The sequence below is a fragment of the Hipposideros armiger genome, unplaced genomic scaffold (genome assembly GCF_001890085.2).
Source record: "Hipposideros armiger isolate ML-2016 unplaced genomic scaffold, ASM189008v1 scaffold_73, whole genome shotgun sequence".
In the NCBI taxonomy this organism is placed as follows: Eukaryota; Metazoa; Chordata; class Mammalia; order Chiroptera; family Hipposideridae; genus Hipposideros; species Hipposideros armiger.
The window spans coordinates 4,494,754-4,513,682 of record NW_017731423.1 but is presented as its reverse complement, the minus strand read 5'-3'; the positions used below and the strand labels follow the sequence as shown (position 1 = coordinate 4,513,682).

The window sequence follows — 18,929 nt, the reverse complement described above, 5'->3', positions numbered from 1 at the left end:
AACAACTATCTTTTCAATTTCACACACTAGGACATTTATTTTTGAGTCTTCCCTTTATGTTATTTCTTTCTTCTTGACATATTCATCAGCTTCACCCTTCTTCTCCATTTGTACTACTTACATTTAATTTGTGCTCTATCATTTTATGGCCTGAATCACAGCACAAACCTTAGAGCTCATTATGCCTCCAAACTGTCTAATATACCCTGATTTTTTTTCTTCAATTATCAGGTTATCTACTCATCTTGTTTTCAATGATTTCCTTGGTCTAGCCTCAACCTAGCTGAGGCAATGTGTATATATTTTTACTTAGCATTCTTTTGTCCTTTCAGCCATTAGTGCTGACTCAGGTCTCATTTTGCTTTGTGCTTTCATTCAATCTATTCTGTTCACTAGGAATGCCTACTTTCTCTCTTTACCCTCTGTTTATCAAGATCCTATACTCCTACGATGTCTGGTTCAATTCTCATCTCCTCTTTGCTCGATATGATTTATTTCTTCTCTGAACACTTTCAATGCTTGTGCTTAAATTTTCATGCGAGTGAAATGCTTATATATTTCATGTGAGTAAACTTGGTCTTCCCAGTTGGATTACAGACATGGGGAAGAATCATAGCTAATAATTTTCTGATTTTTCTACAGCACTTATCATAATACTATGACAGGTATTTATTCAATATCCATCAACTGAGTAATTGATGGCCATAAGCTTTTTTTTCAGACTATACGGGATCTTCAGTGAAAACAATTGGTAACCTTTTAGGTAATAACTTTTCTATGATGAAGATGAAGGCAACACAAAGGATTAAAGGTCACAGTTTTTCATAGATAGCTTTTACAGCAAAGATAAAAATGTCACCTCTGGTAAAATTCTGATGAGTTGAAAAGAGTTTCCAGAGTCAACCAAGAAATGCCTATTTTGAGGATGGTATTACTTTCCATCACCACACTCAGCATATAGTCACAAAATAGACTCATAGCAAAGAACACTTGGAAGAGAGGTCAAGCTTTTAAGAGCACATTACCATTTATAAGCAACACACACACACACACACACACACACACACTGAGTAATTTTGAATAAATTGTATTCAAAGGTCTTAAGGGACTGTTTAAAGCTAGTTGGTTACCAAATAGCGTAAATATCAGGTTATTATATATACTTTCCACTACATCTGAATCTTTAACTGAGAAAGGGAGAAGGCTAGCTTAAAAATGTTCTTTCTAGTATCTTTTTCTTTCATCTCCTCATTCCTTCTTTCTCCATCCCCACCCTAGAATAAAATATCGTTATTTATTTCTACAGTAGTAGAAATAGCAAAGTAGTTGAAGTGATCCTCCTTTCTCTTATTTAAGAACTTTTTTTGAATATTGCCACTTCTTTCTGGTCATGTGGCGATGTTTGTAGGGAAAGCTATTGTATCAGGTAAATAAATTGGTACACTTCCACCAACATTCAGGCAGAACACAAACTAGAGGAATAGCTGAGAAAGAGGCAAACAGAGAGTATGTCTGAATGGACTCTGGGTGGGCTGTGTGACAATCTCTTTCCATGAAATTTATGTGAATAATGACCATGGACATACATTTGTTCCTGGCATGGGTAAATAATTCTTTATGCTCTCCATTGTCATTTCAAAAAGAAAAAAAAATAATGCCAGAAAGCATGAGAATAAAAGCAGCACAGATTTCTCAACATGGTACTGAGAGCTTATATTTTGTACTTGCTGTTGAACAACAATGAACTAGCTAGTGTCCTATGACTGTGACTGGAATCCTTTTGATCCTAGTAATCCCAAAGTTACAATTTATCCTATAGCAGGGATTAATGAACTATTTCTGTAAAAGGCCAGATAATAAATATTTTGTACTTTAAGTGACCCATATGGTATCTACAGCACAAGTAAACTCTGCCATGGTAGCGTGGAAGCAACCATAGAGAGTACATACGTGAATGAGCATGGCTGTGTTCCAATAAAACTTTATTTAGAGACACTGATATGTGAACGTCATGCAGTTTTCACATGTCACACAATATTACTTTCTTTGTTTTTTGTTTTTTGTTTTTTTTTTCCTGACCATTTAGAAAAGCAAAACCCATTCTAGCTCCTGGGCTACAGGGAAGCATGTGGTGGGCCAGACTTGGCCTAAAGGCCATAGAGCTGATCCTGGTCCAACACTGTCTTAAAACCCAACCTAGATTTCCAGAGGCAGCAGCGATTTGAGAGAAGATTAAACTAAACTTTTTGCTTTGTACTGCATTTGCAAATGAACGCCTAGAGGGCCAAAACTGCTACATCCCAGAGCTACATGCGCTGCTTCTAACTCTCTGAGAGCTTTATCCTCAGTAACTGTTTGGGATCTTTGACATTTCAAGGCATGAGAGGAAGACCTGGGCATAAAAACATGATAATAAAACTTTAGGAGAGGCACACAGAATATGTTTTGGAGGTTGTAATGAATCTTTTTCCCCAACACAATATTTTAAAAAATCATAAATCCACAGTGTTATAAATACATCTGCCTAAGGAAGAGGAGCAGAGTAGAGAAAGACTCCTGCCTGCCACTGGGTTCTGCAAAGTCCTGATTTGTAGAATAGGCACCCAGGGCTAAAGGAAACTAAGTGATCAAAAATGGCAGGAATATAATCCTCATTTGGCACAGGGCTCTGAACACATTGGAGCAAGTGAAATGTGCTCCCCAAAGCATGTTGCAGATTGATTCCCTGAATTTGTTCAAGGATTCTTGCTCAGCATAACACACACAAATCTCAAATTCCACTTAATTTTAGTAGGTACATATAGGGGCATATCAGCCTTATTGGAAATGATTCAATCAGCTTTGTGATAAACAACCTATTAAACTATATTTACCTATCTATACCAGAATAATTAATATATAAAAGATCCTAAATCCTAATGAAATAGGCTATTCCTCAAAGACAGTTGAATTACTTAACTGCTTGCATGGGTACAAATGCATTATAATTTTTTTGAAAATTGGTATGCCATATATCCACTTGGTTATCTTCACTACACCCTTTGGAAATTATTCTGATCCTAATCTGTGTGATCAATTTCTCTTCAGAATTATGCTGGTGCATTTGGACACAAGCAAGAAGATGCACACATAATTCAGGGAACATTGTTAATACTAGAAAAGAGAATTCATAGCAATAGTTGGTTTTAAGCAATTTCCTGAATATCTTTGATATTACACACACACACACACACACACACACACACACACACACACACATGGTGCCAAAAAATGTACACATATATTAAGAGAGGGAAAAACTGTATTAAAATTGTAATACTTAATATGTATTGATAACAAAAGATGAATACAAGTCATGTGTATACATTTTTTTGGCACTCCTGATTATATATAAATATATATAAACATTTAGCAAACTCAGTAGTCCTGAAATTCAGGTGAATGCCTTTAAATGAAACTTAGTTTTTCCCTTTCTCTTTGAAAAATGTTTAACGAAGTGAATGTCTGCTCTCAGGTGTTCAAATTGTTACTTTTTTATGCATTGGACTTTGGGGAACCTTTTGTCATAGCCTTTTCAAATTCTGATTGTGGTAATTTTTAAATATAAGATATTTTTTTTGTGGTGTCATAAAGATGCTGTATGCAATGCTGATAAGATTATCTACTCTGTATATTTAGGAATTTACTTTAGAATCATTGTATGTCTTTGATTCAATTTATTTGTCCTAAGCCCTATAGATTTAATTACTTTATCCTTTCCTTTAGAACCCTCACTGAAAAAGTACAGATAAACTGTAAAAGAACACATGCTAAGACAGCGGAATAGATTTATCCATGTAAGCTCATTGAGTAGTAATGGTTTATTAAGTTTCATTCCATTTGTCGAGCCGCATGCTTTCTATTCACCTGAGTTCCTGAGGGCTTCTTTTATTACCGTGATTAATTGTATCTGTCTGAAGCTTCTCTATCCCATCCTTGATTCCCAGCTAAAATCCCACGCTCTATGTGGAAACCAGTGAAGAACTGGGAACACGAATCTTTATCTTAGCGATTCCACTACCTAGACACAGGCTAACTTATAATGGCGTATATGGATCACGAACTGAATTTTTGTGTAGAATATCAGTTTTCAAAATACATCTTCAAACTAATGACCATGTTGAACTAATAATGGAAATTAGGTTAGATTTGAGGATTTTTAGAAAGAGCTACTGTGCCTTCTGTTGCCTTCTTTGGGGACAAACAGGAGGGGGGAATTGATGGACCATGATAAAATTCTGCCAATGTAAGGTCTTCATAGACTATTGTATAATAACACAGGGCTAATTTTATAAAAAGGAAACATGCCTATGTGTCCATTGAGTGTAGATTTGGAAATACCACCCTCTCTTTGGTACTTGAAAGCGATATTCAAATGCAAGAGTCTTAGGGAATAGTAACATCTAAATCCTCAGTTAATTGAGATTAAATAATGGTAAAGGAGGGAGGCACAGGTCTGAGAAATGCAATGACGAGCTACCAAAGGCACATTGAACTTCTAGATGGATTTTTGCTGGACTTAGCGTTCTTAGTTCTGTCAGATTGTTCTGGCCTATAAGGATGTTCTTTCCATTCTGGAACCCAGATCACAAGGCATTTATTATAGTTACTCAGAACCATATTGCCAGGGGGCCAATATACCTATTCGCCAGCTGTATGCTCATCTTGTTACTAATTGTGAGGATGAATTCCCTACTAAAATATAGCATAGTCCACTTCTGAGCTGCAGCGTAATATCCTTAGCATTGAAGATACCTCATACCAGGGACCGTGCCATAACTTCATTCAGAATTTAGAATCTCACCTGACACTTTCAAGTAGAAGGGAGGACTTGCACCTGTGATACGAGGGCAGTAAGTTTGTTGATAGTCTACAAACTGTTGCCATTTACATTAAAAAGACATAAAAAAGTATACTTAAAAATATCTTCTTTCTGAGTAGTACAAAAAGTGAAAACTAAGTTTAGCTGCCTATAATAAATTGGGAAATATCATTTTAAGAATAGTGCATAATCCTACTGCATAGTACCAAGTAGGGAATTGAAACATTGTCGTAATGAAAAAAAAATATTAATGTCCCAGCTATCATTCTAATTGTCTCATTTAATGAAAGCCTCTTATGTGACCAAAACCAACCCTCCATATGGTTCTTTATATGCAAATAGAAGACAAAAAAACACTTATTCTGAACAGTAGTAATTGGACACACCATACACATTTGGCCCATTCATCAAGCTTTCATCTACAAACCTCAGTCTCACTGGGTACTCAACAAACAGCAAAGCAGTTTTCAGGATAAAGCAAGTCAGTGTTCTATTTTTTAAGAATAAGCACAAAATGTGCACCATAATGTAACCTTTGCCTATTGCTCCCTTGTGCTTTCAAATGAAAGAAAGCTGGTATGGAGAATCTAAAAGGAAAGAATACAGGCAATTGAAAACATGCTGAGCACCACTCTGTCTTGCCCTAAGAGTGGTGCCTTAATTCTTCTAGGCCAATTAATTTGGCAATAAAATTCCCCTCATAGTTTTTCCTTTTGCCTATTACATTATCTTGTCCTTGAAAGGAAATAGCAAAGATTGTTTCTTCTTTGGAAAATGTATCAAAAGCCCTGGAGCTTTCAGGACCACCTGTGAGTTGCCAAATGAGAATAAAGCCAATTGTAGACCCTGTTTTTAATTCTCTAGTTTCATTGCTGACAGGATAAGTCTGTGTCAATTTCTCATATTTGAAAATGAAAGGCCTCGAAAACTACCAAATCACATATCTACTTTTCTTTGAATTGGGGTATATCATGAAAAATAGGCCTCATCTAAATTAATTTTCTACTTCAGTAACATTGAGACATTTTCAAGCATTTTTCAGGTTGATGCAAATGACCACCATTTCTTCCAAGAGGAAAGACCACTGTGCTAATCCTGAATGAGGGGAGGGTGAAATATTTAGACTTCTCCCTTTGCAAAATACTCAATACGTGTTTGAATAAAACTTCAAAAATAATTGAAGAGAAATAGTTAATCACTTAAAGGATGCTCCAGTAAATTAGGTATAATCATTCCAATAATTTCATTTTCTCAAATTACGAAAACATCATATTCAGACATTCTGACATTGTCAGCTTTTCTAGCACTGCTTGAGATAGCACTTGTGAATGGGGATTATTTAAACTAAAAAGGGGACTTGACATGTCCATCTTTTCTGAAAACTATATTATTGGGTTGTCGAAAAAGACATGACGTATTTTGTCTATGTTTTTCAAAAGTCATTTATTTATATAAAGAACAAAGATCAATCAATGGTATATTGCCTGTTTTGTTCGATAACCTTTTGCCATCTTTCAGTGAGCTTCATAATTCCTCATGCATAGAAGGACTTATCTTTTATTTGTGAAAAGCTGAACAAGGTGCTGATTTACAGCCTCATCTGAATTGAATGTTATATCACACAAGGAGTTTTGAAGACAGCGAAACAAGTGGAAGTCTGATGGCTCAAGGTCAGGTGAGTATGGTGGGTGTGGCAACACATCCCATTCAAGCTCCAGTAATTTTTGACAGGTGATCAAACTTGTGTGTGGTCTCACGTTGTTGTGATGGAACACAACTCCTTTACAATTAACAAGCTCTGGATGATTCTGAACGATGGATTCATTCAAACTGTACAATTGCCAATAGTACACATTTGAATTGATTGTCTCTTCGGTAGGAGCTGGAATAACACAACGCCTTTAAAATCCCGTCACACTGAGAGCATAACCTTCCTCTGATGAATGTCTGCTTTCGATGTTGTTTGAGGTGAATCATCACGTCGGGACCAAGATCATTTGTGCACCACGTTGTTGTCAACAATATACTTCTCATCACCAGTTATCAGTCACTTCAAAAAAGGATCGTTTTCCTCATGTTTAATGAGCACATTGCAGATGTTTATATGCACCATTAAATGAACTTCTTTGAGCTCATGCGGAACCCAAATATCAAGCTTGCTTACATATCCCAGCCTCTTCAGGTGGTCGTGAACACTTGACTAATGGATGTTCAATGTTCCTGCAATCTCTCGTGTCATGTAACATGGGTTTGACTCGATCAATGCCTTTACTTTGTCGTCATCACCTCGATGGGCCTCCCTGACCGAGGAGCGTTGTTGGGATCAAAATCACCAGCACAAAATTTTGTGAACCATCGTTGGCACTGACGATCTTGTAGAGCATTGTCACCATAAACTTTATGCAACTTTTCACAAGCTTGACACGCGTTCTTCCCTTTATAGGAGTAAAACAGTAAAATATGGCAAAAAATGCACAGTTTGGTCTTCTATCTTCAACTTGTTGTAAAATTTCTAAAACTCAACCAAATCACTCATTTTGTTTTTAGAATGAAACTTTAACTGTCAGCTGTCAAATGACATAGCAATAACATAGATGCGAATGACTCTAGTCCTTCCAAAAATGAACTACTGCCATCTGTTGCAAACATGTGTCATGACTTTTCCGACAACCCAATAGCTTCCAGGAAGGAAACTTATTCCTTTAAAGACCAGCACATTCTTCCCTTGCTTAGAGGGAACGCAATGCCCCATGTCATCACCTCCGGGGCTCACAGTGGGAGCGAGACTTTGGTTCTCCTGGAGGAACATAAAAAGCTACTTTCCCATATTGCCTTTAGGTTGCATACCTGACACAAACCATATACAGCCTTTCATGGCTAAATGTGTCTCAGGACTGTCTGTTTCCACTTCATATTAGTGGGTAGTTTCATGAGTCATTGACTTTGGTGGCATGGGGCCCAAACACCCACCACTTTGCTGTGTTGGGTTTCTCTGTCCTCACTGTGAGGGCTCTTTCAATTTCAGACCCTGCATAAGTCAGAACCAGAAAATTGGATTTGAACTTCATCATATTTTGCCTCCAATGACCTAGGTAACGCTAGCTATCCCCCAATGTATTCATTCTCCTTAAAAGAGTCATGGAGTTTGTTTTTTGGGAAATGGCAGCCTCACATCCATTTTCCACTTAAAGTTTAGAATGTATTTTCTAGCCTCTAGCCTGGAGAACCAGGAAAGCTTAGTTTGGTATTATAGTAAATCTCAAAACACAGGAATGAAAATATCCAGTCTTAGTGACCACTGAGTGACCATCCTTAGTTGAAGCAGGCATTCTCCATATATTTTCTCATCATCTTCTCTCTTTCTCCTCCTTTCTTCCTTCACCCCAAAAGAAAGCTGGTGCTGGGACTGTTCCGCTTCTAGTGAATTCTCAACAATTATTCAGAGATGGATTAATAAACTGCTTTGTGACCTTCGTCTGTCTTCGCCCACTGCCCTCTGGGCATTTCACTGTTCCTGTGCATCCAATTAAGAGTGTGGACAGAGGGATGAAAGGATATGATTTTAATGTGAGAAGATTCTACTTCTCATTAGAGGTCCTGTTAAAAGGTTTGATGGATACAGCTGAAACTAATTCTAAAAAATGTGTATTTCATAATAAAAAAAAAGGTTTGATGGAAAAACGTTATTATAGTTCTGCTTATCAGCCATGAGTTTTGAATACTTTCATTTGTTCCTGATTTTTGCATTACCCATGAACACTAACATCTAAAATACATTTGACCTATTTTGACCAGTTGACCAATAAGAAATATGTTTCTCTGGAAGTGCTTACGAATTTTCAAATAAGTATACTATTATAAAAAATATTAATAAGATGTAATTTATCTGCTACTTTTCCATTTTGGGATCCTTTCTTCCATTACATTTCAGCTGCTCCCCCTCTATCCAGCCTCTCATAGCTCATGCACTTTATCCAGCTTCTGTTCCCATAGTAACTTGGTCAAGCTGGCTATGTTTTCACAAGGGTTTCTGGAATATGAAAATCACGAGGCCTTAAGACAGAATGACCTAATGATATCAGGTACTATTTATGATCTGAGAGAAAAGACAGGAAGTCTCCACATGTCAGCTATGTAACTTATTTCCTTTTGAGACCAACTTTCAAAATCCTTTGATGTTTATTCATATCAGTTCTATTTATCAGGAGGCAAGTTTTTAAGGTCAATTATGCTATCCAATGAAAAAGGTCATGTCATTCACTTAAAATAATTTATTGAATTTCTCCTAAGTAGATATGTTTAACTGTAATTTAAAACAAATTTAAAGAGTATCATAAAAGTACAAAGTGCTATGCAAGTCTAGAGATGGGAAAATACTTCTAGCTGAAGCAGTTTCTGATAGTATTTGTTTTTAGTCCTCAGCAATGCTCCCCACCACCTACTCCTGTGTAATCAATTCTTTATTTCTGAGCCCTACCCACCTACCAGTCACATGTGGCCAAGAACACTGAAGTGAAGAGTTATTGCACCTGAATTTATAGAATAAATGTGCTATCTCAGATTTGAAATGCAGCAATATGGACTCTGAGTAATAGTCAAAGTTTGCTCACAGAATCTATAATTGCAACTTCTGTATGCCATTCTCTACTGGGCTGTGAAGTTTATTTAGCATGATCCATGTGGCAGGCAAGTTACAAGGCCACCTGTGTTACCACCTTATAGCACATACCACTGACATTTCTTATATTCTCATAGATTCTGAGCCTTTAACTTTATATTCCATGTCTTTTCTCTCCTATGAAGACATAAGTAGAAACTTGTTTGGTAAAAAGGCAGATTATCATTGATGATATTTGCATTTACCAAAAGGAGGGTAACAGAATATTTTCACTGGCAAGAAAATAAAAGCCAATGTTTCCCTCTGCTTCCTTTGCAAAACCCTCCTTCATGGTTTGAGGGCTGTTGCTTTATAGTAAAAGTATTGTCACAAAATCCAAGTGGGTGAATTCTCTGAATAGAAAAACTGACTATGTGCTTTGGGATCATCCTTCTCTTTTGATCCCAGAGTTGATGACATCTCAAGCTATAGAACAGCTTTCTTACCCAATAATATTGGCCCATCGATGATATCAGGTTTTTGTGTTTTACAACACATTGAAAATCACTTCTATACTACATTATTTTCAACCATAAGAGGTGACCATGACCAGTGATTTGGGAATTACACAAACAGAAGTTGTGACAAATTACATTTGAAAATCCCCTTCATCTATGTCACATGTTTCTTTCCATGTAGAAGAAGATATAGTATTTTTGGTCCAATAATGAAAGCATAAAAGGAACCTGCCAATTTCTGCAGAATGAGAAGGAGCTAACATGGTGCTGGGTGGTTTTCAGTAGTCTTTCTCCTGTTCTGCTTCTCTGAATGCCTTGGTGGCCATCTCTGCTGGAACCACAACAGCCTGAAGAAGAGGACCCTGTCCCATGCCCCTTTTCCCTAGAGGCTCAGATGCAGAGCAGAATGGAGAAGCCTTAGCTCCAGGTGTTACTGTGACTGAAGCAGCAAGATCCTGTGGAAGTTTGACTAAGTGAGGGCAGACTCATTTAAATGAGGGGTAGCAAACTATTACAGGCTAGATATGGGTCATTGCCTGTTTTAGTAAATAAAGCTTATTGGAACGCAGCCATGCCTATTTGTTTATGCATTTTTCTCTGGCTGATTCACACTACAGAAGTAGAGCTGAAGAGTTGTCGAGTAGTTGCAACAGATCCCATATGGCCTAAACGAGTTAATATCTGGTTTGCTGACCCCTAGTTTAAATCATTCTTACTCCATAATTAGATTGTTTTTAAAGACTTAAGTTAAAGAATAAAGAGGAGGGTGGGAATATGTTAACTAAATAAGATTTAAAGATACAAATAGAGTGCATGTATTTGTGCTGTACTAATTTGCTATTAACAGTTAACATTTCAAAGGGAGTAACTAACATTTATTGCAAGTCGACACTTTCTGGGCACTATGTTAGAAACTTTCCATAAGCAGGTCATTTACATTTTTTATGAAGGAAATTTAGGCTTTCCTGGAGAAGGGATCTTAGGGAAAAACAAAAGCAAGCAAACAGACACACCACATTTTATGACCCAGGACACTGGCGGAGGCAGTGTGCTTCTGCGTAGCCATTACTGCTCATTAGAACCCAGAGACAAAATGATGTTAGCCTTAGTCTCCCAGTTAGAAATACATCTTCCCTACCTTGTAAGGTCAGAAACTGATGGCTTTGGAGGCACTCATTGTAGTTCTCTTATGTATACTATAAATAGAGAATAAAACGGAACATGCCAGGAAGATGCATATGCTCATTCAGCAAATTATTGACAGCATCCATGGGTACATAGAGAGTTTGTGGCAATTATTTTCTTATAAAGGGTGAATTAAAAAATCACAAACTGCTATAGCCAGAATGGGCTAAAAGTTAATGTAGTTCAAATTCTACGAGTTACATTTGTGATGTATGAGTGATGTGCTTAGGCAGACTGGTATTGGTTGTAGAACCAGGAGTGCCCTGCAGATCTTTTGAGTTCCTGCCCAGTGTTCTTTTTAAACCAAATTCTGTTCTCTGGGTTATGTTTTCCTTCTTGTCCTCATGCTGATCAGAAAGCGAACTTCTCATAGTCATGCTGTTCTTATATTATAAGCGAGACATCTCATCCTTTATCAAAGTTGCTGGGAAATATTCAAATTATTTTTTTTCCTGTACACTCATTCATTTTTGTATTCTTTCATTTTTAATATATGTCTTTTCAAGACTATGTCTATTCTTTTTGGGCCTGCCTGTCTCTGTAAATTCCATTTCTCTTGCAGCAATGCCTCCTCTCTCACTTTTCCTCTCTGAGCCTGACCGCTTTCTAGTTGGACCATTCGTTCCTGGATTCTGGACCCCTTTTGAAATAGGGAACAACATTTTATATATATATATATGTGTATATATATATATATATATATATATATATATATATTTTTTTTTTTTGCAGGCATCTACCCTCCCTTTCTGAGACAAAAGAGTCAGGTAGGATAGCTGTGAAAATAAAGAATGAAAAATGGAAATGACAGAGTAAGCCAAACAGTAAGAAAATAAGGCTTTGCCGCAAAAGAAAAAAGTAAAAGAAAATAAGATGGTTCTGGCAAAACTTGTTCTCTTTTCTATTCATTCAGAGGCATATGAGGTGAGTTAGGGAGAGAGAGGAGATATTATTTGTCAATGCCTTCTCCCTGCACTCATTATCCATCAAGTGGAGCTAAAACCTGCCTGCCCATCAGCGCTGCCCTGGATAACATCACCCCTGCTTCACATTGAATGCAATAAAGTCCATTATGAATCTCTCTATTCCACTCTTAACTCAGCCATAATGTTAGCACAGTAATGAGCAGTGTCAGCTTAAGCAGCAGACTCATGCACAGTGCCTATGCAAACTTTTGCTTGTTCAGTGCGCTCTGCCTTTAGACCTGAGCGTCATCATCCTCAAACTTCCTTTTCCATATTGAGACACCCACTTCTGGAGACTGAGCATGTCTGCAGTAACAGTTCAATAACAGCGGATGGTAGGAGGAGGTATGAGAAACTTGCTTCTTTATTTGTGCATCTCTGGCTCGAGACTGTACTGGGATCCCTCACAAGCACCAAGATGAAATATTAATAATTTCACCCCCCATTTGGTGGCCCAGTTAGCAAACCTGGAGATAGGACCAGGAGCAAGGTAGGACTTTTCCATACTATCCCCAAAGGTAGGGTGTGGTGGCAGGAAATGCCACACTCTGTCATATTCTTGCTCTTTTCCCAGTTACTTAGCTGAATCTCACCTAAATATGGCCAGAGGAATCAGGTATCAGAGGAATCAGAGGAGCCTGGAAACAATAAGGATATACCCAACTCACTTCATTTTTTTTTTTTCAAAGCTCGTTGAGGAAAATCCTTGTTTAGAGGTCACCCCCAATTACCTGTTGATGCTGTTTTTCTGTGCTAACATCTGCCAGTCTTTGCCTTTGGCATTGGGGGTGTCAAAGGTCGCACAGATCCGCTGTCTGATGGAATAGGGAATTTTGAAGGCTTTGGGGCCAGGCTGTGCAGGGAAAGTGCTGTCCTCTTGTGTAAAGAAGGTGATGGTTTCTCTTTCACTCTAAAACAAAATAAGGAAAGCATAATCAGATCTAAGTGGAAGCAGTACTGATCAACACTTTTAAATCTTAAGAACACCTATGTAAACACACGTGCACAAAACACTTGCCTATTGTGATGGACTCTATAAAATATATTGACAAGTTCCCCTCTCTTCTAAAATACTAAGTGACTTCTCAGTAGCCTAGTAAATCGTGTACTGGAGATTTATAACAGTCTCTTGCACTCTGAGGAGTCACAATCATCAGCTTCCTACATCTGAAAAGATACCAGGTAAGAGTAGATGTAGACTTTTTTTCACCCCTTTGGTGTAAATAGATGTAAATAGATAGATGTAGATCAGTAGGAAGAAGCTACCAAATGACAGATTTCAGCTCAGTGTATGGAATGACCCTCTGATAGAGCTTAGATGAATGGGCTGATCCAAGAAGCTGCCTGGGAAGCCACCTGTCAGAGAAGCTACAAAAGGGGGACTGATTGTATCATTGTAAAAGTTTGTGTTTCCGCCCATCCTAAAGTTGCCTGTGTTTGTATGGGTAATACTTTGGTCTTGTTTCAGAACTGAATTGCTTTGGTAAAATCTGAGCCAGCCATGAGTCAGTGATGAGATCTAGACTCATCTGTGCAGTGGTGCAGGTTGGAAGGGTTCTGCCTGCTGTTTGCCCATCCTGCCTCTGATCTAGTGCTGTCCAGTGAGGATTTGTTATTTCAATGCTTCATAGTAATTAGGTCATCGTATCCATCATGAAATCACGCAGAAATGGGTCAGACTTGAGTGGTGGCTGATAAGTTTATGTGGACTAACCGAATTTTAAGGCCTGAAAAGTATTTTATTGAATCACTCCTATGATTATGATATGTTACAAGACAAAAGGGGTTCTACAGATGTAATTAAGCTTCCTAAACAGTTGACTATGAAGATTTTCCAGGTGGGCCTGACCTAACTAGGTGACCCTTACAAAAGAGAAGAAGCAGCTCTTATGTGGAGGCATCTCTCCTGCTGGCCTAGAAAAAAACCAAGCAGCCATGTTGTAAACTGCCTATGTGGGGGGAAGGCAAAAAATAAAGCTAGGATGCGAGGGTACCCCCTAGGAGCTGAGAGTGATAGCTGCCTAACAGCCAGCAAGAAAATGGAGTCTTCAATCCTATAGCTGCAAGAAACTGAATTTTGTCAGCAGCCTAAAAAACCTCAGAAAAAGACTCTGAGCTCCTGCTGAGAACACATCCCCAGCTACCACCTTGATCTCAGCCTGGTGGGAATGCCAAGCCTAGACTTTTGATCTACAAAAAAATATGAGACAATAAATGGGAGTTGTTTGAAGCTGTTAAATTTGTGATAAATGTGTTATACAGAAAAAGAAAGCTAATATAAAGAGAAATTAAAATATCAAATTTGTGATTGGGTTAGGTGACTACCTAGCACTGCTGAAACCCCAAGAAACTATCCTTTGTGTTAGGAACTTGTAGTCATGCACTGTCCTTCAAGTCAACACACACTTTTTCTGAACTGTCCTGTGATCCTGCCCTGATTTTTCAAATCATTGCACATCTTCCTACTGAGGGCACCACAGCCATGGTGGCCCTTTTTGGCTACTGCCCAGGGTCACACAGTTATCAACATTCAGAGTTGATGACTATTATGACATCAAAAATGTAGTTGAGGAAATTGGTTCATGCAGAAGTCTTATTAATGACTAATAATGTGTTTTTTTCTTTTTTTCTAGCCTTTCTCCTCCCTTCCTTCCTTCCTTTCTTCCTCCCTTTAAATTTTATTGGGGAACAGTGTTTTTTTCAGGACCCATCAGTTCCAAGTCAAGTCATTGTTTCTAATCTAGTAGTGGAGGGTGCAGCTCACTGGCCCATGTGGGAATTGAACTGGCAACCTTGATGTTATGAGCACTGCGCTCTAACCAACTGAGCCAGCCAGCTGCCTCTGTTTTGTCTTTCTATAGTCATTTAACCCAGTTACATTTTGAGGGCTGTGTTTTGGAAATAGTGCCTTAACCCAGCATTTCTAAAGGGGTATCTCAGAAGATGATTCAAGAAAGAGAAGCCCCATGGTCAAATACATTTGAAAAATGTTGCATATTATATCTTCCTTTTGGAAAATCAAAGCACATGTTATTATATTAAACAGATTCTACTTACTGGCTTTAGTGCCATTCCCTGGAATACTATTAAACAATGTTCACCAAAATTCTTCCAGTATTTGAGGGTAGCATGGGGTAATAGAAAAAGCATATTTTTCAGAGTCAGAGTATGAGTTTCCACTTCTAGCTCAGTGACTTTGGATGCCACATGACTTCTCTCAGCCTCAATTTCCTAATCAGTCTTTTGGCATTTTTTTTATAGACTCCACAGAGATTATGAAAATTGGTAAAAGTCACCCAAGTGGTTTGTGACATAGCTAAAACTAGAATTCTGATATCCTGATACCTGCACTAGGACTCATTTCACTATGCCACCCTGCTTCAATACAAATACTGAAAAATCCATCGAGTGGATTTTCTTAATCCAGGGTGGTTAAGAAAAATGTTCTCTGAGTGATATTAGCATTATGCTTCAGGAACTAAGAGTAGGAAGGGCTTCATGGAGGGAGCATTTGAGTTGGCCTTGAAGAATGGGTAGCCATTGATTGAATAGAAATTGAGTAGATAAGTGGTTATTTCAGGCTGAATGGAGAGTTCTTTTCTGATATAGAGGGTGGTTATAAAATAAGCCAACTCAGGTTTCTTACTGAATACAATAGGTTACAAGATATATCAATTTTTTTTAAATCATGGTTTATAAAATTGCATCTAGCCTTTAACAATGCAAATCAAGTAGGAATGGTTTCCTTAAATATTCGCTTACTTAAGGAAGGCTAATGTCCTTAAAAAATATGGTAGAAACTAGAGAGAAATGAAACAAAATTCTATGCAAGATAACATGGTAGTTATTTGGAAAATGACACCAAAGCATGTTAACACATGAAAAGGTGGCTTGCCAATGAAACTGAAAACACTGACAGAAAACTGCAGTAGACACAGAACTGGCTTTTGGAAGCCCTCATGTCATCTATGAATTCAACATGTCCACCAAATTCTGTTTTTACTGTTGGCAGAAGAAAGACCACCTTGATACATATAAAGTCTTCAGAAAAAATGGAACAAAGTGGTACAATTTGAAGATGATAAAATATTATATGAGATTATCTCTAAAAATAAGTATTTTTTCTATTTACTACACTTTAATAAATGGCCCCCCATTTCCCTCGTAAAGTTTCCAAATTTAAATATTTTCCATGAGTGAAGATGACACTTTATGTAACATTTATGATGCATTCTAAAAGACATCTGGGCCAAGTAATAAGAATCTTGTAGATATATCACATTCTCTGATTGTTTAAATATTCAGAGGAACAGTAGATTTTCATGCTCTGCACATCTGAGATAAGCAGCTGCTACCTGGTTAGCTTGGGAGTTGTAAATCAATGAGAAATTCCAAGTATTCTGTCTATTTTGTAACAGACAAATCATCTCTAACTTTCACCACTTTTGAAAGAAAGATAAGAGAAATTGCTTTAAGGTAAAATTGTTACATGCAAGATTCCCATTTAAGTTGTTTCTACCAAAAAATAGATTCTTCAATAATAGTAATAAGGAATGATGAAATAAATTACTTGGGGATTCTTCCCTTCTCTTCAATATTAGCGAAATTATTTTGCTTCTATCCACAATGTTTAGATAGGTGATACTGATGATTTATAGAGTGTCAACTGTTGATAATCATGAGGTAATTCAGTTGGATTAAATTTAAGGAGAACCAACCTGCTCCTAAAGATTAACACAATAATTAAACACTTTAAAGAACAGAAAAGATACATTATCTTGTTCACTGAAATCATTTTTAAGTGTGAGAGTGATATGAATGATTGTATTTACTTGGTAGATAAGAGGCATGGAGGAATATGATGGATGTGAGGCTGAACATGAAGAGCCAAATGCCTTTGATGAGAATAATCACTGCATTGATTTAGATACTTAAAATCAGTATCATTTTATATGCATAGTTACATATATGTAAAATCTCTTTTACATGTCATGGTTCCATTGTTAATTTTATGAAATAGTAACACTAAGGCAAATTATTAAAGTAAGGTAGGAAGTGGGAGCTCTCAGCCCAATTATGCAGTATTTTTGGGGGGGCATGAAAACATATTTCAGAGACATCTATTGAAAGCTTCAAAAGTTTCTTCAACCATTTATCACAAAAAACAGATCATTTTTAGGGAGAAGAGGTTGTTTTTTATTCAGCAGTTCTATCACCAGATGTATGTTCTCCCCAGAAGTGAGAAAATCCTAGGGTTGGAAGGACCTTGAGTGATTATTCAATCAAGACATCTCTTGGCAGGCAGATCTATATGTAGGAAGTCTATTCTATTCTTGAAGATCTACAGAATGGTTCTAGCCCATCACACACATAGTTACATCTCAGCCTCCCACAGTCTTAAGGAAAGAACTTCCGATTTTCATATACAGTAAAACCTTGGATTGTGAGTAACATGGTTTGCAAGTGTTCTTCAAGATGAGCAAACATTTCTAGTACATTTTAACGTGGTAAACAAGCGATGTCTTGCAATACGAATAGTGTGTGTCCAGAACAAATTATGCTCTCAAACCAAGGTATTACTGTACTTTCATACTCAAAGACAGTGGTTGGTGCTGTGATGCTTGTCACTAGTGCCTAGGGTCCAAAAAGAGAAGGCTTGTATGATGGACAAGGCCCACGGTTATGACTGGCTGCGATCCTGAAGTAGCATAGGACAGAAATTCAGACTTTGATCTTGAAGTCAGGTAGCTCAGTTGGGAACTCTGGCTCTCATCTTATTAGCTCTATGATCTTGGACAAGAAACTGCACATCTTTGAGATGGTTATGTCATGTAAATTGTTATACTACAATACTAATCCACAAAGTTGTGATGGTTATATGTGAAAGCACATGAGATGGTACCTGAAATATAGTGCCTTCTCAAAAGTTATTAATTTTCTTCTGACATAGAAAAATTATAACAAATTATATTTGCCTAAGAAGTACAGTTTATTCCAAAGAGATGGAGATGCACTGGGACACATTCCAGCAGTAACACTTGAAGCAATTAATAAAATGATCCTTCCAGGATCAAAAGCGTTCATAAAGCTTCCAAAATGCAGCAGCCTACAAATTGGATGACTGTAGCCCAACATTGAATATCTAAATATTATTCTCATACTTGCTTCCTTTTATCAAGATATACTGTGATGTTATCTTCTTCAAGGCATTTCAAAGTGATTGTAAACTTTGTGAAGCATTAGAAAAGGAATTGGAGAGTAAAGGATAAGATTATGTTTATTAGTTCATTTTCCTTTCAAGAGCTTCGGAAATTTATTTAAGTGAGGAGCAAAGGCGCCAGGATGTATAAACCCTGTCACATTCCTTTTACATAAATACCCAGTAATAGCAGAAGTTGCTCCTCAATATCTGAGTGCTAAAAATATAAACCTTTAAACCTGGAGTTCTTTTGTTGACCTGTTAACAGACATTTAGGGCAGTTTGCATCAGAAGCATCTTACGTTCTGCCTTTTCCTGCTTCTGAATAACAGAAGGAAAATCTTGCATTTTCCTTTTGTTTTTATTTTTATTTTAAAACTTTTCTACAATTTTTAATTTTACTTTGAAATGTATTGTGTTAAATATGCCATGACTATTTAAGAAAGAAACTCTAAAAATATCCTACCCTAGGTTTCTGGATATACCTTCCCCATCAAAACTACTTTGGCACATCATGCTAATTAAAGATAATGAATGCAAATACTGTATAAACATGTCAGTTAAGACAGCTATCAATTTTGAGGCCAATGCTTTGGAAAGCCAA

General features: G+C 37.2%; 1 protein-coding gene across 10 annotated transcripts in view; it reads right to left on the bottom strand.

The window, feature by feature from the left end:
• UNC5D (unc-5 netrin receptor D) overlaps positions 1 to 18,929 on the bottom strand; it is a 561,851-nt gene that overhangs the window by 6,812 nt on the left and 536,110 nt on the right. For all 10 annotated transcript variants that reach the window (XM_019642890.1, XM_019642889.1, XM_019642891.1 and 7 more), the window contains one exon: positions 12,858 to 13,036. In XM_019642890.1, the coding sequence (XP_019498435.1) occupies positions 12,858 to 13,036 (179 nt within the window). The remainder of the gene's footprint in view (positions 1 to 12,857; positions 13,037 to 18,929) is intronic.